The sequence below is a fragment of the Papio anubis genome, chromosome 1 (genome assembly GCF_008728515.1).
Source record: "Papio anubis isolate 15944 chromosome 1, Panubis1.0, whole genome shotgun sequence".
In the NCBI taxonomy this organism is placed as follows: domain Eukaryota; kingdom Metazoa; phylum Chordata; class Mammalia; order Primates; family Cercopithecidae; genus Papio; species Papio anubis.
This window is the reverse complement of record NC_044976.1, coordinates 57,071,398-57,093,191: the sequence shown is the minus strand read 5'-3', so window position 1 is coordinate 57,093,191 and position 21,794 is coordinate 57,071,398. Positions and strand designations below refer to the sequence as shown.

Below are 21,794 nucleotides of genomic sequence, written 5' to 3'. Positions count from 1 at the left end.
CTTTTTTGCGTGGCGATTATTACCTCATCCTGGGCAGGAGCATGAGTCTGGGAATCCAACAGACTCGGGTATAAAGTCTCTGCTCTTCCACTTAAAATGCGAGTAGTGCTATAGTCGCTCCGGTAAAGTATTAATGCCTATCTGAGTGTTACTGTGGTAATCAAAAATATGTCTGTGTGCTCAGTAAATGGTGGCTGTCATTTGTAATCATTATATCATGTATTTTTCTTTAACAAAACAGAAGATAATTTCAAAAAGCAATAATAAAAAGAAAAATATATTCTCCTTTTTAATAGCCTTGGACCTTGGATAACACCATCAGTGAAGAGAACAGAGCTGTTATTGAGAAAATGTTGTTGGAAGAAGAGTATCCTTTAATGATGATGAGGAAAGTACAGGTTTCAGGGTGAAAAATCTATAAATGCAAAAATTACAAGAGGCCACTGTTTACTAGATGGATTTTATTCAGCCCCAGACTGCTATTATATAATATCGTGTTGCCTATGTATGCAAAAAGCAGCATTTTATTCCTTGGGTTCTGTTTTACTGCTACATCTGAGATCTGATTGCATATTTTGAGTTTCTGTCACTAGCCAACTGTTTATGATATCTGAATATTGAGTAGAAATGATAGAATATTTAAGTCACTTTGAACCTTAAGTCCAAGCTTGCATTTTTAAAGTTATATAAGCTGAAACCCAGAGATGTTAATTTGTCCAAGGACACAGAGTTGGAACATGTAAAAGTTCTTCTCGCTTCATAATTTACAGGTGTTACGTGGGAGGAATCTAAATAAAAAGCACAAAACAAATACTATAGAACGAATATTTTTTTTCCCTACATTTGTGGATCCTTATTTATAGCTCAGTTTTCGTACACATAAAAGGAGAGGATTGAACAAAATGATTTCTGATTTTATGATTTATAAAGATAGCTAGTCATAGTCTAATAAGTAGTGGTTTATTAACCTCTTTCATCTTCATTTTATGGAGTTCTCCTCACTAAGCCGGAATTTCTCTGTTCCCACGATTTCTACTTATTGCCATGTTGATTTTAGAGTGTCTCTGTACCTTTAATTATCATAGGTTAACCCCATTTAGGCTTTCTTATTCTCTAATTCTCCCTAGACATTGCAGTTGTAGCCTAGATTATTGCTCTTCAGAGAAAGTCACATATAATTTAAAATTCTCCGACATCCTCATTTAACGCAAAGGAAATTAATTTTAACTATATATTATATAACCTAAAATATTTTAAATATTCTCATTTTAACATTTAATCAAGATAAACACATGAGATAATTTTACATTCTTTTTTTTTTTTTTTTTTTTTGAGACGGAGTCTCACTCTGTCGCTCAGGCTGGACTGCAGTGGCCGGATCTCAGCTCACTGCAAGCTCCGCCTCCTGGGTTCACGCCATTCTCCTGCCTCAGCCTCCCCAGTAGCTGGGACTACAGGCACTCGCCACCTCGCCCGGCTAGTTTTTTGTATTTTTTTAGTAGAGACGGGGTTTCACCGTGTTAGCCAGGATGGTCTCGATCTCCTGACCTCATGATCCGCCCGCCTCGGCCTCCCAAAGTGCTGGGATTACAGGCTTGAGCCACCGCACCCGGCCAATTTTACATTCTTTGTTTTGTGCTAAGTCTTTGAAATCCACTGTGTTTTTGTTTTGTTTTGTTTGTTTTGTTTTTTGAGACAGAGTCTCACCCTGTAACCCAGGCTGGAGTGCGATCTTGGCTTACTGAACCTCTGCCTCCCTGGTTCAAGCGATTCTCCTGCCTCAGCCTCCCGAGTAGCTGGGATTACGGGCACACACCACCACACCTGGCTATTTTTTTGTATCTCTTTTTTTTTTTTGAGACGGAATCTCCCTCTGTCGCCCAGGCTGGAGTGCAGTGGCCGGATCTCAGCTCACTGCAAGCTCCGCCTCCCGGGTTCCCGCCATTCTCCTGCCTCAGCCTCCCGAGCAGCTGGGACTACAGGCGCCCGCCACCTCGCCCAGCTAGTTTTTTGTATTTTTTTTTAGTAAAGACGGGTTTCACCATGTTAGCCAGGATGGTCTCGATCTCCTGACCTCGTGATCCGCCCGTCTCGGACTCCCAAAGTGCTGGGTTTACAGGCTTGAGCCATTTTTTTGTATCTTTAGTAGAGATGGGGTTTCACCATGTTGGCCAGGCTGGTCTGGAACTCCTGACCTCGTGATCCACCTGTGTCGGCCTCCCAAAGTGCTGGGATTACAGGCGTGAGCCTCAGCGCCCAGCCAAAATCCACTGTGTTTTATACTTAGAGTACATCCTAGTTCATGCAAATAGTGTTTCCACTATTTGCTCAGAAGTCACACATGTGATTGGTGGCCACTGTGCAAGTCTAGATAAAACACAAGTAGTCAGTGGTTCACTTCTAGATATGGAAACAAATAATGAGAGTATCTTTGTTTCAGCACCTATTCCTAGCATGGTACCTGACATATACAGTATACAGCCAATAAATACTTGTTAAGTGAAGAATATCTCAGGCTAATCTTAAAGTATTTCATTAGACTAGTTTTAAGAACTTTAAGAGAGAAGTTCCCTGGTAGATTTGATCTAAATGTTTACTATTTTTATTAAGGTAGAGAAGATCCTTGGATTCTTTTCTGTAGGCTTTAGAAATGTGAAAAATTATTCCAAAATTGCCTTGGACAACCAACCAAATTTATCTTTTACATTCTCCATATGCTTTGGAAGAAAATATTTAAACCAGGGTGTCCAATCTTTTGGCTTCCCTGGACCATCCTGGAAGAAGAATTTTCTTGGGCCCCACATAAAGTACACTAGCGATAGCTGATGAGCTAAAAAAAAAAATCGCAAAATAATCTCATAATATTTAAAGAAAGTTTACGAATTTCTATTGGGCCACATTCGAAGATTCTGTTCTGGGCCACATGTGGCCTGCAGGCAGAGGGTTGGACAAGCTTGATTCAAATGTGGAGGCTGTTTCTTCTTGTAGTCACTTCTAATTGCGAAGACAAGGGAACTATTAATAACATTTATGTAGCACACCTTTTGTATGAGTGATGTAAAAATTACATGACCGTAATATTGTTTAAAAAGTTTCCTTAATAATTACACAGATATTATTTATCTAAAAAATCACTACCGGAAAAAGTCTGGCTTGATCAAAAGGAAGATGATAAAAAATACATGAAGAGGTAAAATCAATTTATAATATTTCTAAAAGTGTGGATTGTATTTTTTGAAACCTCACATGCTTCCTTATTTTCTTTTTTCATGTGATGCAGTCTGCAGAAAACAGCAAAAATCATGTATGTACTTGTATTTTATATTTCTAAATCTGTTTTCATTAGTTAAAAATTATGGAAGAATTTTTTTTTTTTTTTTTTTTTTTAATTATAGTTGGCCTGTGGAAAAGCCCTCTTGACCTTGGGTTATACAAAAACATAAAGTAGATACAAAAACAGGTTTTTTGGTAAAGATGTTGGAATGGCACAAGTATAATTTTATCATGTTATTTATTTGCCAGAATTTCTTTTACGGCCCTACATAGGCAGTTCTATCATATTGTGAAAAATATGGTTGTCTAGGGATTTATGGGGAAATTTTGAGAAGCTGTTATGTAATATATTGGAATTGACTTGATTTCTTTTATTCTGTCAGTTAATTTTCACTTATTTTCAACAAAATTTTCATTTGGATTTGTGACTTTCAAAAATTATCTGGAGAAATTAACTATTTTAAAAATATCCTTTCCCTAAAATTGAAAAAATGTTATTTAGCATTTATGAATTTGGAAGTTTATGGTCCCTTAAAGGGTGGGTTTGCATATTTGCAATTGCCCAAGAGGTTGAGTACTGAGCAGCCTTTTGCTTTTGTATTTTGCTGAATAAACAACGAAATGAAATTAACAAAAGGATTAATGGCTTGCTTAAATTAAATTAGTGAGCTTCATCAGTTTTATTTTCAATTCCTTGAGATAATGAATTTTAAAAACAGTAAATATAATGCTGTAGTTTTTGACTTCTTTCCTATCTTAATATTTACATGGATTTACATGAAAGAACTAAAGAGAGTATTTGTGGAACCGATTTAAACTCTTACATGCCTTTCAGGATTTGGGAATGTATTAACACCTGCTGCTTTGTATCCAGTCTAAGGGAGCCTATTTGTTTGTTATCACATTGACTTCCTTTAATGTCTTTTAGTGTTATCCTCAGACCCAAGGATTATGTCTTTTGGGGCTCCCATCATCCTGAGCTAGAGACACGTGACAGGGTAAATCTCTGCCCCCAGGTAGAGGCTGTAGCCTTCTTGTTTTGTTTGTTTATTTTTAATTCCTAGACTCAAAGTATTGAATTTAGCCCATGGCAATCTATAACCTTTAGTTACATAAATATGGAATGTTCCATTTCAGAAATTTTTTTTGCAATTCCTTTTTTTCCCCTCAGGGTACATTCTCCTACAAAACCAGCCAGTTACTCAGTAAAGTGGACGATAGAAGAAAAAGAGCTGTTTGAACAAGGGCTGGTAAATAGAGCAATTTTAAATTTTTAGTAAAATAATTCTAGAAGCAAATATTGGTAAAGTTATAAGGTTAAATTAATTTATAGAGACCTGAATTTTCTTTTTAATTACAGTTTTAACACCTTTAGTTCTTCTGTAGTTAGAGTAATGATGTTTATAGTGTAGTGCAAGAGAATTCCTTTTAACTTAGATCTAAGGTACTAAAATACTAAAATAGATTTAGATCTGTAGTTTTCATTCTTTTGGTATTATAAAAATCCAAGAAATTGAGGTATATCTGTATACATGACACCAACTACCTGGATTAAAAGGCAGAATTATTTAGTAGTCTCTTTTTTTTGAAACAAAACAAAAACTTGTATATTTGACACTGTTGGGGGTGATCAGCTGAGTTTTTATTCAAATTCAGCATTGTATACACTGTCTAAATATTTCAGCAACTGTAAATGAAGACCAGAAACTTTTGTGTGTGAATGTCTATTACACTGAAATCCATTTAAATGTTCACAAGTTGCATAATGCAAAAGATATGTATTCTGGTTTCTAATTCTGAAAATACCCCTTAATATGAAGAAACTTTAAAAAAAATACTTAGGATTTTTTTTTTTTTAATTATTTTACTGTCGAGATTAGTTTATATCTTTTCCTTTAAGGTGCATGTTACCTAGTAGTGTTCTAAGTAATTTTGAAATTATGTGTATTTATACATTACATATATAGAATATTTGCATATATTAAATTTATGTATGCTAATCGAAGTATCATTAACGTTTCTACAGATGATGAGAATAAAATGTTTGTATTTGTAATTTAGTCAACACCATGACATCTATATACTGTATGATATTCTTATATAAATATATAAATGATCTTGAGGTTTTTATCTCTTCAAGACTTTTTCCTATACTGATGATTTTTTTAATATTGATATTTCAGTCTGTTGTGTGATTATCATTTATATGATCTAACTTTAATTAATCATTTATTTAAGATTCCTGACAACTTTGGTGTTTTGCCTCTTATCAAAGAGCAGATACAGAATGTTAGGTTTTAAAGGGAAGGTGAGGGTTAAAGAAGGACACACACATACAGAAGGAGGGCAGCTCAACAGCAAATACAGTCTTTATGTCCAGCATAAAACCTACAGAAGTGGGGGACCAACCTAATGCCAGAGCCCGCTGCTGCTTATAGCCTGGGGCAATTTATAGGTATGGGCAGAAGAGGTCTGGGCAGCAGGATATTGATAAGATGTTTCCATCATGAGGCAGTTCTGGCCCTTGTTCCAGCAGGATGTCATCATGTATTCTGGGTGTTTTTTGGACCTTTGTCGAGCAAGATAGGATAGGGACGTTTCTTTAGTTGGGCCTTTGTTTGTCTCGTGGTCAGGTGGTTAGGCAGGATATTTCTCATGGCCTGAACACCTGTGAAATGTTTCACTTTGACAAAGGTCTGCAAAATAGCAGGGAGCTTACAACATGGTGCAGTTTGTGCTAACACATACATACATACATATGCAAACAGATTGAGTTTAAGGTTCATTTTTTTAGGTTGTTATTTTTTATGTTGGTGGTACTTATGGGGACTACATTTGCATGGTTTAAAATTCAAAAGGTTCCTAAAGTTAAAGGGTATTAAGTCTTCTCACACTCATCTTAGCCTTCAGTTCTCTTTGCCTGGGGTAAGCAGTGTCTTCTTTGTGTTTTCCTCCAGAGATATTTGTCCATATATAAGTAAATATGTATTTATTTATATAGTGATATAGAGACCTCTGTTTACATTAAGGGAGATTTTAAACTTGGAATGTTTGCTTACACAACAAGCATGGAATTATTGGTTGTATTCTCAGCTTTTTTTAACCCATTGATTATAGACATTGCTTATAAGTTTGCTTATAGACTGAATTCTCTCAGGCTTGGGAGTAGGGAATTGGGTGGTACTGAATGATGAAGAAAGGCTTTTTTCCTTCCCTTTTTTGGGCATGGGACTCTCCCTTTGCTCTATTTTGAAACTGGTGAATTCTTCTTTGCTCCTTTTTTTTTAACTTTTTTTTTTTTTTTTTTTTTAAAGAAACAGGGTCTCGCTCTGCTGCCCAGGCTTTGAACTCCTGAGTTCAGGTGATCCTCTTGCCTCAGTCTCCTGAGTAGCTAGGACCACAGACACATGCCACCGTGCCTGGCTTCTTTGCTCCTCTTGTTCGTGTTCTTTCCCCAATTTTTCTAGTACCCAAGTCCCTACTCTTCTACCAATCATACCTTAATCCAGATCTGTCCTGTCTCCACAAATGTTCCATGCTACCTACCAGTGTTACCTATTTGTCTTCATCCCACAATAAAGATAAGTAGTTCTTCAGTAAAATTGATCTCAGCTAGGTGTTAAGAGCAATCTTAAATAATTAATTTATATTTACTAATAATTTTCAGAAGTTCTTTAAGAAATTGTCCAAATGTCATGTTTTCTAATGAATATCAGAAATTTACTTAAATTAAGGTTTATCATTTGGGTCAGATCTTTGAAAATGATTTGCTGCTGTAAGGCATGACTGCCTGGGCTGTAAATCTGACCCTAGGGCCAACTTTCCTAAGTTGTGGCTAGTTTTTTGTTTTTTGTAGTTTTAAGAATTCTAAAAATTTAGAATTATTGAGCTACGTTAGGAAGTAGAGAATATCTTAAGTTGGGGATATTGCAAAGAGGCTTTACGTATTAAATTATAGTTAGACTTGATACCCAACAGTCCCTTTTAGCTGTCGAATTATGTGTTCCTTTCTGTACTTGAGAACACTCAGGAGCTCCCTCACGTTCTCATTTTTTTCCCTCCACAGCTTCAGTGTTATGAGGTATATAGCCTTTGACACCAAGATGTGGGAGGTGTCAGAAGACATTAGTTGGAGGGTAGGCAACATAATGAGACCCCATCTCTACAAAAAATAAAAAATTAGCCAGGCAAGGTGGTGTAGTCCCAGCTACTGGAAAGGCTGAGGTGGGAGGATTGCTTAAGCCCAGGAGGTTGAGGCTGCATAAGCCGTGATCACACCACTGCACTCAGCCTGGGCAACAGAGTGAGACCCTGTCTCAAAAATGAAATAAAAACTGACAAAGACATTAACAGGGAAAACCAGAGTTTATTAATGTGTGCAACATATACACATGCAAGAGAAACTCTGATGAGTAATGAAACGGGTAGTTAGAACTTTGGGGCTTATAGCATCTTAACAAAGAAGACATTTGTTGCAGGACGTCCTCATTTGTGATTTAGTCTTTTAGGTCAGTTCACTGTGATACCTGACAGAGTAAAATCTGCTGCAAGACACCTAATGGATATTGCAAAATAGGGAATCTGGGTTAAAAAAAAAAAGTGTTGAAATTAGCACAGAACATGTTCAGTCGATCATATAAATGGAAAATGTAACCTATCCCCCTTTCAGGCACTTATTTATTTTAAAAAGTTATTTTAGATTTGGAACATCATAACTTACAATATGAATTCGTACAGTTAGGTGATATCTTCATTTAGATAGGTGTTCTTTTTAAAAAGTAGTTTCTAAATCATTTCCATCAGTTTTCAGTAGTTCAAATTCCAAAAGAAGAATGTAGGCTTTGATTTTAAGAGCATAGTCTATATAGAAGACTTTATTGTGTGCTTCAGAAAATAAAGATGTATTTTTTTAATTTTTATTTTTTAATGTGGTAGGTGCTTGGACTATTCATAAGTAAATCAAAAGCAATTTTTTTTTCAATTTTAATAATACAGGCTAAATTTGGCCGAAGATGGACCAAAATTTCAAAGCTAATTGGAAGCCGCACTGTTTTACAAGTGAAGAGCTATGCAAGACAGTATTTTAAAAATAAGGTAAGCAGAATATCAATATCCTAGTTAATAATGATAGTATTTAGAAAAAACAAAGTAAGCAGAAGTATTTCTTTCATTCAGGCATTAAAGTCTTACTGTTAAAAGTTTTTAAAGTATTTTATACCCACATAGTACTATACAAAACCTCAGAACATATCTCAGTGTTTTGAGTATTACCATTAAATAGATATCATGTTACTCTATTTAATTTTATAAAGTTAAATGGACAAAACAGTAATTGCTCAAAAATATCCTATAAAGCAAATTGTATTTCAAAGAGAAAACCTTAGAGATCTTATCTTAATGTTTCCTCTAGAAAATAACTTTTCCTTTTGAAATATTTGCATTGTAGAAACTTTTAAGAATTATTAGAGCTTAGAGGAGGTAAATGCTATCCTAATTCTAAAATCTGTTAAATAGCAATGAAATTTTTACAGTTGTTATGAAGAATTGTCTGAAAATTTAATAAACTGCAGTGTTAAGAAAGGTTTGTGATCTGGTTCCTTAATGTTTCAAGTAATTTGTGCTATATGCAACCATGTCGTTTTGATATTTATAAGTTTTTAATATATCCTCTTTGAAGCCTAGGAACATAATTATATAAAATTGGTGAGTGACTTGAGTGAAATTTGATATTATCTTTTCATGTAGATGATGAGTTCTACCCCATATGTAAGATTTGTTTCAGTGTTATCTAGACATAGGTGGTAACTAATGGAATGGATTCATCATACATCGATTGTATGCTCCATTTTTCAACGAGACAGAAGCATTTTCAAGGCAGCTCACCAAGGTTTAGTTAATACCTCAGAACAGAATAAAGCTTAACTTGGTTATTCTTACTCTTAGGCTTCCAAGATACATGCTGTGTATCTTGGAGTGCCAGTTTCACTCAAAGACCTGGGGTAGAAGGATACATTTTTCATGTTGTAACAGAGATTAGTATATTATGAAATCAGTGCAAAATTTCATCTGAATTTTTAAAATTATAGACAGGATACTTAAACAGCAGGGATGTGAAAAGCTGTTTCAGGCAATATGTCCAAATCTCTTTTTCCCTCCTGCTACCCTTTTATACTCTACATAATAAGCCAGTTAACCTCAAGTATTTAATCCTGGAATTCCGTTGCGCTACAGGATCTATAAATAACCTCTTTCTGAGAGCTGTCATATCCTTTATGTATGTTAGTCATTTATAAGACTTTTTAAAAACTTTGTATATAAGGATTTTATTTCATGTTATATTTGCTCATTCACTTTCATTATCTTTTGTTGTTGTTGTTACATTACCAGATATTTATATCTGTAATAGCAGGTATGGGAGATAATTTTATGGCTTAAAATATAGTCTCTCTTTTTTTTCAAGTATCACATTAAAATATCATCTCTATATTATAAGCTCGTTAAATAAGCCTGCAAAAGACGGTTTGTTTCTGTTGTCCCTTGTTTAAATGAAAGGTAGTTTTAATGTACTCAGTGAAGATGTCAGATTAAGGATTATTTTAGCATTGTAAGAAACAATCAGCTATGGTATCAGATATTCTGAGAAATAAGCCTTTAAAAATATTTCAATATATTGTACAATACCTTAGTATGATAGTTAATTTGTTTAGTCCATATGGTTGATCTGAGCCAGGCTGCTGTTTTCAACTTAATATTGAAAAATAAGTAGTAGTTAAATATAGGTCATGATTATTTGATTAATACAAATCACCAGACCCATGAATTAGTTATATAGTTATAGAAATTTTAAATGGTGATCCTTTACATTTGAAATGCGGTTATAGTCTCCAGTCATACCACCCTGAATACACCCGACCTTGTCTAAAATGCACTTGTAAACCCTTTAAAGAAAAGCACATTGAAGGTATAATGTACCGTTTACACGTACTGAGTTTAATAACACTGTATTTATCCTTTTTTTGTGTGTGCCAGTGATTAAATTTTTAAATCTTAATATTATGGGGATTTTATTTTGATATTTAATAAGGTCAAATGCGGTCTGGAGAAAGAAACACCCAATCAGAAGAACGGCCATAATCTTCAAGTTAAAAATGAAGATAAAGGGACAAAGGCATGGACACCATCATGTTTAAGGGGACGTGCTGATCCCAATTTGAATGCTGTAAAAATTGAAAAGTTATCTGATGATGAAGAAGTAGACATCACAGATGAGGTGGACGAGTTGTCTTCTCAAACACCCCAAAATAATTCTAGCAGTGATCTCTTGTTAGACTTTGCTAATAGTAAAATGCATGAAACCAATCAAGAATTCATTGCTTCTGACAGCCAGGAAGCTCTCTTTTCCAAGCCTTCCAGGGACTGTCTTCAAAATGAAAAGCAAGATAAAATACTTTCAAGCTCAGAAATTATACTGTGGACTGAGAAACAGAGCAACAGTGACAAAAAATCAGTCGAATTAAATGACCAGAAATTTAATGAATTGATTAAAAACTGCAACAAGCAAGATGGAAGGGGAATAATATTTGATGCCAGGCAGTTGCCTTCTCCAGAGCCTTGTGAAATTCAGAAAGATTTGAATGATAATGGAATGCTTTTTCCTTCTTCTTGCCAAATGGTAGAGGAAAGTCATGAGGAAGAAGAGCTTAAGCCACCAGAACAGGAAATAGAAATAGATAGAAATATCATTCAAGAAGAAGAAAAACAAGCAATTCCTGAGTTTTTTGAGGGGCGCCAAGCTAAAACACCAGAACGCTATTTGAAAATTAGAAATTACATTTTGGATCAATGGTAAGAAAGAATTATATTTTATATGTTATTTTAAAACCTGATATTCTGAAGTATTTTAATTAAGCCTATACAGAATTTAGAATTTTGCTAGTAAATTTAGAGATCACTACAGTAGGGAAGATTTAAGATTTCTCGTAATGAATAAAAAGCTTTGGTAAACATTATCACCTATAACTCTTATAACCCATCTTTTTGCCTATTCATTAGATTGTGGGCCTGGAATAAAAGGGATAGATGATTGCTTTTTGAAGCAGTCTCCTAGAACAGTGTTAGGAAGATATAGAGAGAACACCACTGCATGGGAAAAGGGAAATAATTCCTTCAGGTTTATCACATGCTTTGAGTACAAAGAAAGAAAAATTTGATGACAGCAATAGTATTAAATGTGGCCAGATTGCAGAAACATTTCTCCTAAATAGTGATCTTAAAGTGCTTTTAACTTTGAACTTGTGGCAATAATGTGCTATTAATTTCTTCATCCAGCTTTATCAGGATACAGTTTTCTGATAGTAGAAGCTTATTCTCTAAATTGTCAGTACTACTTATTTGAATTATTTAATGAGGGGTAGGGAACAAACCCCAAAATTTCCCACCTTATTAGCCTAATTTGAATTTTTTAAAATAGCTTAATTAAACCATCATTAAACATTTATAATTGCTGGCTGGGCACAGTGGCTCATTCCTGTAATCCCAGCACTTTGGGAGGCTGAGGCAGGCAGGTCACTTGAGGTCAGGAGTTTGAGACCAGCCTGGCCAACATCGTGAAACCCTGTCTCTTCTAAAAAAAAAATGTATATATATATATATATAGCCGGGCATCGTGGCAGGTGCCTGTAATCCCAGTTACTCAGGATGCTGAGGCAGGAGAATCTCTTGAACCTGGGAGGCAGAGGTTACAGTGAGCCAAGATCGTGCCACTGCACTCCAGCCTGGGCAACAGAGCGAGACTTCATCTCAAAAAAAAAAAAAAATGGTAATTGCTAATACTGTTTCAGAAGCTATCAGATTGTATAGGGCCATCTTTACAGAGAGCTTCCTAGTTCCTTGAGCAGGGGTTCTGCTTTGTCCCTTGTTCTCTTTTGTATCAAAAGCCTTCCTGTCCTACTGCAGTAACTTTCTGCTATAACCTAGAAGGGTTACCAAAGGAAAACAGCTTGCTATAATAAATCAGTAACCTTCATTTTACCCACACAATATAAGTCTTTGGTTTTTAAAGAGGGCTGTATTCTAAAAGGAGGAGCTTTGTTCTTTTTCTTGACTCTTAGTTATGTTACAGATGGCGGAGGTGCTGAAAGTACAACATGTGGGTCAGTGTGGCATCATAGTATAAAGAATACTTGTAAGGAACAACTCCTGACTTTACATAGTGCTTTACAGTTTTTAAAGAGCTTTCCTACATCATCTTACTTGTTTTTTTGAAACAATCCTGTAAAATATGCAGATGGTATTATGTTTATTTGCTAGAGAATGATTCTGAGATCAGGAGAGGTTTAGGGACCTGCCTTTGATTATACAACCAGTTATTGACACATGAGGACTAAAGTCCTTCATGTGTCTATAAATCACTCTTTTATTCTACATGGCCTAATTCACACTATTGATAAAGACTAGTTAAATTAGATTTCTATTGGTATCTACTTTTGTTTTTGGAAATAAGAGGGCAAATGGCCAAAATTTAAGGACCTTGAAATAATAACTAACTCAAAAATGTCCATATTGGCCAGAAGCAGTGACTCACAACTTTCATCCACATACTTTTGGAGGCTGAGACAGGAGGATTACTTGAGGCCAGGAGTTCAAGACTAGTTTGGGCAACATAGCAAGACCCTGTCTCTATAAAAAATTTTTAAAAACCTAGGTGCGGTGTTGTGTGCCTGTAGTCCTAGCTACTCAGGAGGCTGAAGCAGAAGAATCACTTGAGCCCAGGAGTTCGAGGCTGCATTGAGCTGGGATCATGCCACTGTATACTAGCCTGGGCAATAGAGCAAGATCCTGTCTCTTAAAAATGTCCATATGAATGATCACTGTATTCTTGTTACTTTAATCAAATTCTATATTTGTTACTTTGAATTTTGAATTCCAAATGAGGCAGATTAATTTATATAGGTACTATAAATTATATGGCAGTAGTTTCCTTAGTCATTTGCCTTGGTTCATGAAACTGGTTAGGTATTGCTGTTTCATTATGGTTATTTAGCAGAACATTGTGAAAGCAAAATTGTTTTGAACAGGAACTCACATTTGTTCAGAAATAGAAGAGAGTGAGTGGTTAGGCACTGGAGGTGGTGTTTAAAAAAAAAAATAGAAGAGTTAAAGTTTTAAAATAAGAAGCCTGCCAGATTTGTTTATAGATAAAGATCCTTTTCATAAAAGCAGATGCAGTTGATTCCCTGGTTAGGGGAATATTTTTATTAAAATAGTAACCAGTACCATTACTGAATGCCTCCCGAATACCATGTACTATATTTAAATCATCTCCAATCTTTTTGACAACCTCGTTCTCACTTTATAGATAAGAAAAATGAGGTTCACAGAGGATAAAAAACTTGTTCCAGGTCACACTAGGTAAAGGGGATATTGGAGTCTGCAGTCTTGACTCATTATTTTCACACTTCCATCTCATGGCCTTGACCCTGACTTTTCATTCTGCCTTGGATGTTCTTCCCCCATATTTTGGCAAGTGTTGCTTTCTTGTCTCGTTGAAGTGCGGGCAAGGGAAATTAGAGGCTTATCTAAAATATCTCACATATCTCCTCCGTTTCATTCTCTTGCTCTGTATTTTATTTTCTTCATAGAACTTACTACTACCAAAAATACTACATTTTTATTTGTGTACTGTCTCTTCTCCCCTCAACCCCCATGATAATGCAGGCAACATGAGGGCAGATATTTATCTGTTTTGTTTGTTGTTGAATCTAGTTCTTAAACAATGCTCAGAATATAGAAGGTACTCTGTTAGGGGGGAAAGATTGAACATATGAACCATCATTATTCCATGAACAGATATTTTTAGAGTCCTTACCATTTGTTCAGCACTGCTAGATTACTGAGTTCTGTTTAAAGCCTTTTACTTTGAGTAGTCTTCAGTTAGCTCAGTCTAGTTTTTTTCAGACTCCTTTGGTTTCTTGGTAGCCATACTCTTGCCTGCTTTATTGCCTTCATTTGTACAATTTTGTTTCCTTTTCTTGCAAGACACCCTGAAATCTCAACGTTTCTATGAAGTTGTGATACACTCCCACATCACAAATTATTTTTACCCTCTATTCTGCTTAGTGAGGCCTACCCTAAACACCCTATCTAAAGGAGTCTATGCCTGTTTGTCCCAATCTGTCCCCTTGACCTTCTTACTTAGCCCTGTTGCTACCTGAAAGTGTAATATATATTGTTCATTGATTGTTGACAGTCCCTCCCTTTAGAATGTAAGATCTGTAAGGTTAGAAATTTTACATTGTTTATCTGTGTATCTCTAGTGCTTAGAACAATATATTTATGGAATAAAATAATGATCACGTGAGAAATACCCATGTTATATGAGATATGTGAATACCTAAATTTATAGTATCTATACTTGAATCCTGATTCTTTCCCTTCCTTAAGTAAGTGCCTTACTCTGATCCTCTTGTTTCCTTATTTCCAAAATGAGAATCTACCTTGTATAGTCATAAAGATTAAGGATATGTAACTCAGCACAGTAATCTGGCATAAGCACTCAGTAATTTGTTTCTACTAAGTTTTTTATTACTCTAATTTTATGTTGTACCATCTAGCAAGGCACATTAAGTATATTCAATAAATACATGTTTTATTATATAAACCTCTTGTTTCTTTCATAATCTTTGGGAGTTTCTTGATTCGCCTTTGGAATCCCTTATAGTGTCTGTTTCTGTTTTTCACTGAGAGTAAGCACTTAATATTTGTTGTCATCATAATTAAAAACAAATATAAAACGTTTAAACATTTATAAGATAGCTGATAATTGAAAGACACTGTTAAGTAAAATAAGAGTAGATGAACCTAAGTAATGTATTACAAATTGGAAACGTCTAATACTAAATCTTTTCTATATATTATCAAAATGCTCTTTGTAATTAAAGATTCAGTTTGTATCTGTACATAAATAAATTTCTGACTTCAAGGTCCTGGGATAACTGGAATCTATGAATTTAACATTGGGGAAGAAATATTGCTTGTAAAAAATTACACTAATTTTATTATTTAAGGATATTTTATTTCAGAAAAAAAGTACATGGGTATTATATATTAGTATTGTATTTGTTACACATTTATACATTGAAAGGGGTTAAAATGTAAAGATATTTCAGTATTTAAAATTTTCCCCAGAAATCTTTTTTCACGTTTTTATTTATCCAAAATAATTGTACTTCCATCTCTTAATTAGGGAGATATGCAAACCGAAATACTTAAATAAGACCTCAGTACGTCCTGGCCTGAAGAACTGTGGGGATGTTAATTGTATTGGACGGATTCATACATACCTCGAATTGATAGGAGCAATCAATTTTGGATGTGGTAAAAATAAAAACCCAACATCTTTTACTTGATATTTTTTATCCTTACAGCACCTATTCATTTCTATGATGGTTAGAATTCAAGTAGTTCTAGGTATATAGAATTCAGAGATGCTTTAACATTATGAAATAAATGTTTTACTAAGATTTTACTGTTGGTTAAACTGTGCTTTCATTTGACCTACAACGAAAATTGAGAGTATAATTTTAAAGCTAAAATATTCAATCTAAGTAATAGAAATAATTTAAGAATACAGTTCTTTAGCAGATAAAAGTAAGATTATTTTATGAAAAGTCTAAAAATAGCCCATTTAATTTGCAAATACTGTATTCATGCTAGAAATGCTGCCTAGCAATGTTTAAATAAAGGAAATAATTTGTGAGCCTCTACACTTAAATGTAATAAAAGCGTCAAAATATTTTTCATGGAAGACAATTTCTTGTACCTTAGTTTTTTCAAATTGAAAGTTAATGAATATACATATTTTAAGATATATTTTACTCTTTTTTTTTTTTTTTTTTGAGACAGAGTCTTGCTCCGTTGCCCAGGCTGGAGTGCAGTGGTGCAATCTCTGCTCACTGCAACCTCCACCTCCCAGGTTCAAGTGATTCTTTTGCTTCAGTCTCCAGGGTAGCTGGGACTACAGGCGTGTGCCACCACGCCGGGCTAATTTTTGTATTATTAGTAGAGATGGGGTTTCACCATATTGGCCAGACTGGTCTCGAACTCCTGACCTTGTGATTCACCTGCCACAGCCTCCCAAAGTGCTGGGATCACAGGTGTGAACCACCGTGCCTGACCTCTACTCTTTTCTTGAATTAACATGACACAACCATTCATAGCTACAAAGTTATAAGGTACATAAAACCTTGTAACCCATGGTTTAAGAATAATATATTCTGTGTTTGTCTATGGAAGTGAGACCACTAATCAGAAAATTTTTTGTCAGATACGATTTTCTTTTATATTGAGCTAGATAGAATTTAATTTGGCCTGGAATCTGTCCTTCATTTTAGTGTCTTTGTTTTCCCAAAGCCTTGAATATTGAGACTAGCTTTTCAGGAAAACTAAAGGATTTTTGCTTCCTCAGCCACCAAAAGAGAAATTAAATCATGTTTTCTGTATTGGACTGCCAAAGTTAGTAAAAATTAAATTACCCGTTTTCCAAATATTCCATGTTATTGAGATTTTCTTATAACAGCATTACTTTTAATTTGAGGGCTGCTCAGTAGCATATCAAATATATGATTGTGAAATAAGAGTCATAGAAGCTCCACTATAGTCAGTGTACATGTGTCTTTCTATTTAACAAATGAGTTTCACAAAATAATAGATGGTTTTGTCTTTCCTGAATTCCAATAGAACAGGCTGTGTATAATAGGCCACAAACAGTTGACAAAGTACGAATCAGAGACAGAAAAGATGCAGTAGAAGCATACCAACTTGCCCAGCGTCTGCAGTCTATGGTAAGCAGTCATCTCTCTCAGTGATCTCTCCACATTGCTGCTTACTAACTATTTAGTGCGGTTTACCTACTTCTCTTGAGCTGTTTAATAAATGGCCATTTAGTAGAAAAACATGTTTCCTCTTGTATTTCACCTTAGCAATTTGCTTTTCTTTGTTTCATTCAATTTCATGTTGCTTTCTAAGGCAAAAACAAACCTAAAAACCCTTAAAACGTGCTAGCAAACTTGATGCAGAAGCATGTTTTCCTAAAGTGGTCTTGGGATGCTTTGTTTTAATTTATAAATCTAATGTGTCTTTTAAAAGTATATAGTTCAATTTTTTTTTTCTCTCATTTATTTTTCTTCTTTTAAAATTCTTAACCTTAAGAATCACCTTTTTGGAATAACTAGCCTTTTTTTTTTTTAATTCTTGGAGTCAGTTTTATAATATTTTAAAATTTGTAAATCATACTTTAAAAATAAAGTGACCTGCTAGGAGATAAAGAAACATCTTGTGAGAAAAAACAAATAAAAATGTGATCCAACACTCTTTTTTTTTTTTGAGATGGAGTCTCGCTCTGTCGCCCAGGCTGGAGTGCAGTGGTGCGATCTCAGCTCACTGCAAGCTCCGCCTCCCGGGTTCACGCCATTCTCATGCCTCAGCCTCCCGAGTAGCTGGGACTACAGGTGCCCGCCACCATGCTGAGCTGATTTTCTTTGTATTTTTAGCAGAGACAGGGTTTCACTGTGTTAGCCAGGACTTAATGATCCGCCCGCCTCGGCCTCCGAAAGGGCTGGGATTAGAGGTGTGAGCCACCGCGCCCTGCGGATCCAACACTCTATAAGGCAGAGTCATAATATGATCTTGTTAGTTTTACTAATGGATTAAATTAGTAATAGGTAAGATATGAAAAAGAAAGTATAGGTGCTAAAATAGCCGTTTTTTCGCATTTAGGCTATAAAACATTTCTATCTAAATTTACTATCTTAAAGGATGTTATCAATTAGAGTTGCTGGATATGGTGCTAGTCATACAGTGTCCTTTGGGAACTGGTCCATTTTACAGGCGTCACTATTGAGATTTGCAAAACTGGATTTTAATAATGTAGTCAACCAACTTTGTAATTTTTCTTTTTTTTTTTTTTCTGTGGCAGAGTCTTGCTCTGTCGCCCAGGCTGGAGTGCAGTGGCGTGATCTCGGCTCACTGCAAGCTCTGCCTCCTGGGTTCATGCCATTATCCTGCCTCAGCCTCCCGAGTAGCTGGGACTACAGGCGCCCGCCACCACGCCCCAGCTAATTTTTTGTATTTTTAGTAGAGACGGGGTTTCACCGTGTTAGCCAGGATGGTCTCAATCTCCTGACCTTGTGATCCAACCGCCTCAGCCTCCCAAAGTTCTGGGATTACGGGCGTGAGCCACCACGCCCAGCCCAACCTTGTAATTTTTCATTATTTGATCAATTAGGCCATCTCCTTTCTAAAGCTGGAGATAGAATTATTTTGCTTCTAGTTTTCAATATTACACCTCTTGCTGCGTGTTCTTGCAGATTTTCTACCAGAAGTGGTTGAAAAGGAAGCCATTTTCTTGGTGGTTCTTTTTGATCTTAAAAATATTTTTGTTCCTGCTCGAGAGTCTGAGGCAGGAGAATCACTCAAACCTGGGAGGTGGAGGCTGCGGTGAGCCGAGATCACACTGCTGCACTCCAGCTTGGGTGACAGAGTGAGACTCCGTCTCAAAAAAAAGAAAATTTGTCGTAGTGTTTTAGCTCCTACATGATGAAAGGAAATATAAAAGCTAAGAAGAAATGCTAGCAAAATATAGAAAATCATTACTGATTTTATTTTTTAAATAGCCCTCTGCTGCCAACACCCGGCCCACACCCTACCCACCTGGTACTGGTGCTCCTGCCCTTACCTCGCCATCACTGATTTATGATATTTGTAACCAGAGTGCTAACTATTGAACATAAATTAATAAAATTTAGTCAGGCATAGCCAGAGATTACACTATTTAAATTGATAGATTAATTGACTTTTAGATAATTATTGTTTTCATTTTGTGTGTTAATGTGCTGTGATTTCTCCATATTAATCTTGCTACCTTTTGCTTTACTTTAATCTCATCGCAGCGTACAAGGAGACGTAGGGTCCGAGACCCATGGGGAAACTGGTGTGACGCAAAGGACTTAGAAGGACAAACGTTTGAGGTAACTTTGACCTTTCAAATGGCTCATCGATGAAAACTGGTTTTTAAATATATATTTGTACATCTTAATGTCATATGTGTTGTACTTGTTTCATACATTAACATGTATGCCTTCATTCCCATGTTAATTTGTCTAAAAGTCACCAGTAAACACCAAAGTAGAAGGCATTGGTGGTGCAGTTAACTAGGAGTTTAATTCATTTCAGAACTTTGGTTCTCTGTCTCTGTATTCTTGTCTCTAACTCAAGATAAGAGTGTCAGGAAGTTGGTATGCCCAATTCGTTTCATTAAACATTTATTGGAAGAGGTTCTGATATACCAATTAAAATATTGTTCTAAACATTGTAACAGCTAGTGCAGTAGAGTGAATAGAATGTGTGAATGTGTACATACTGGCTTTGTTACTTTGAGCAACTACTTAACCTCACAGAATCTCATGCTTTTTTAACTTACGAATTGTGAGTAATAATAATACCTCCCTCAAAGGATTGTTGTCAGAAAAAAATGAGGTAGACTATATAAAGGTCCTAGTACTAGGTATTCAGTAAGCCTTGTGTGCACAAGGTGCTCCACAAACTTGAGTTGTCTCTCTTTCCTCCTCCGCATTTCCTGTCCCCAATTTCTCACATGAGTACTATTCTAGGCACAGTAATTACTAATTATCCTTCCCATAAGGGGCTTGTATTTCTAATAGGAAAGACAAAACTTATGGTAAGTTCAATAAGGTTGGTCCCAAGAATTGTAAGTTTCTCCCAAAGGGTGTGATCAGGGCAGGTTTCATAGAGTGTGTGGGGTATAATCTGATCTGAAGGATCTGCAGAAGAATCTCAAAATGGAGATGAAAACACTTTAGGCTGAGGGAACAAAGCTGGAGACATGGGAAAATACCAGATATACTCTGGAAAAGGTGCATAGTTCATTTGGACTAGGATGTAAGGTTGATCATAGAAATGGAATAAATAGAGATTTACTTTATTTTATAAACACTCATAAAGGGCTTCCTGTGTGTCAGACACTGTCAGTATTTTATAAACATTAACTCAGTCTTCAAAATAATACCATGATAGTGGTATTATTGTTTACTTTTTATTATTACTTTTGTTGTTCCCATTTTTAAAGATGAGGTAGCTGAAGCATGAAAGCTTTAGAATTTGCCTAGGGTCACCAAGCTAGTAAATAACTGGGCCAGACATTCTAGATCCAGAATCTGTTCTTAATCATTACTCTGCACTGTCTCTCAGTTGTGAAAGAAAACTCAATACAGTAGAATATGTTAAGTATAAATGGGAAATGAAAGACTCAGGTGATTCTGAGGTTTTTGAACCTGGGTGACTGGTACCATTGATTGAAATGGGAAAATCAAGAGGAGTAAATTTTCAGTTTGGGATGGCCGTATCTTCTGAAACGATTTTTAAAAAATACAGTCCAGCCTTTCTACTTGTTGGTAGCAAAAAGGAAACCCATCTATATCAGTTTAGTCTCTCTTGTCCTCACATGCCCTTAAATTTGGTTTTAAAGGACTATTTTTATTCTGCCTCTTAGTAGTTGATGGACTCCTTAATCAGTTGGCATTTTGTTTTAGCATCTCTCTGCTGAGGAGTTGGCAAAAAGAAGAGAAGAGGAAAAAAGCAGACCTGTTAAATCTTTAAAAGTGCCAAGACCAACAAAAAGGTATAGTGTTATATAAATGTGGTTTTTAAAAATTTGTCACAAATGGCTAGATAATGTATGAAAAAATATTCAATAGCTGCATTATATTGTTCACGTTAAGTTAAAAAAATACTGCTACAATTTTTTAGATTTTTTTGTTTCACTGATTATGAATTTGGGAGACCTTGAACAAACATTTTAAATTTGTTCAGATTCATTGAACATATGATCCAGCATATGTTGTAAAGGGGCCTTGTTTAGAACAGGTTGGTCATTCAACTCTAGACACTATGGACAGGAAACTTCATGAAATGACCGAGTTTTCTTTGGGTGGTACTAATTGTTAGCAAGTTGTTGGCATGGTGGTTGTTTTCTAATGCATGTATAATCTAAAATTTGAACCTTTTAAAATTAATGGTCACCAAATAAGTTAAATGCCCCAATTTTCTATTCCCTCTTCCTGCAGATGTGCCATTGAATAGACTGTAGTTTTGTCAGTGTACCTTTTAAAAAAGATACCCAGGAATGCCACTAGATTTTATTTTTGCCTGATAAATGTCCTTGGGTAAACCTTAGGTTCTCATTTATAAAACAATAATTAAAATAACACTGTTAGCTGTGTTTTAAGCACTTTATTAGCTCATATAATCTTCATGACAACCCTGTGCATTAGTTAATATTCTCACTCCCATTTTATAGGTGAGGAAACTGAGAGGCGTAGAGAGGTTTAATAACTTGCTCACACTGTTAAGTAGTGGAGCTGTTGATTTTAAACCCAAGTGTTAAGATTAAGAATTCATACCCCTAGTCATTACATTATATATTACCTCTCTAAAATAAAAATTTA

The 21,794-nt window shown here is 35.3% G+C and overlaps 1 protein-coding gene across 7 annotated transcripts in view; it reads left to right on the top strand.

Moving 5' to 3' along the window:
* Positions 1-21,794, top strand: part of MYSM1 (Myb like, SWIRM and MPN domains 1) — a 44,553-nt gene that overhangs the window by 6,135 nt on the left and 16,624 nt on the right. For 6 of the 7 annotated variants that reach the window (XR_648668.2, XM_009209487.2, XM_009209483.2 and 3 more), the window contains exons 3-12: positions 297-367; positions 3,113-3,190; positions 3,281-3,304; positions 4,445-4,523; positions 8,269-8,367; positions 10,358-11,118; positions 15,518-15,648; positions 17,011-17,114; positions 19,221-19,298; positions 20,880-20,968. Coding sequence is in view for 6 of the 7 variants with exons in the window: in XM_009209487.2 (XP_009207751.1) it covers positions 297-367; positions 3,113-3,190; positions 3,281-3,304; positions 4,445-4,523; positions 8,269-8,367; positions 10,358-11,118; positions 15,518-15,648; positions 17,011-17,114; positions 19,221-19,298; positions 20,880-20,968 (1,514 nt within the window). In the remaining variant the exon portion in view is untranslated. Of the gene's footprint in view, positions 1-296; positions 368-3,112; positions 3,191-3,280; positions 3,305-4,201; positions 4,272-4,444; positions 4,524-8,268; positions 8,368-10,357; positions 11,119-15,517; positions 15,649-17,010; positions 17,115-19,220; positions 19,299-20,879; positions 20,969-21,794 lie in introns of all 7 variants that reach the window. The other variant, XM_009209489.3, reaches the window with a different exon arrangement.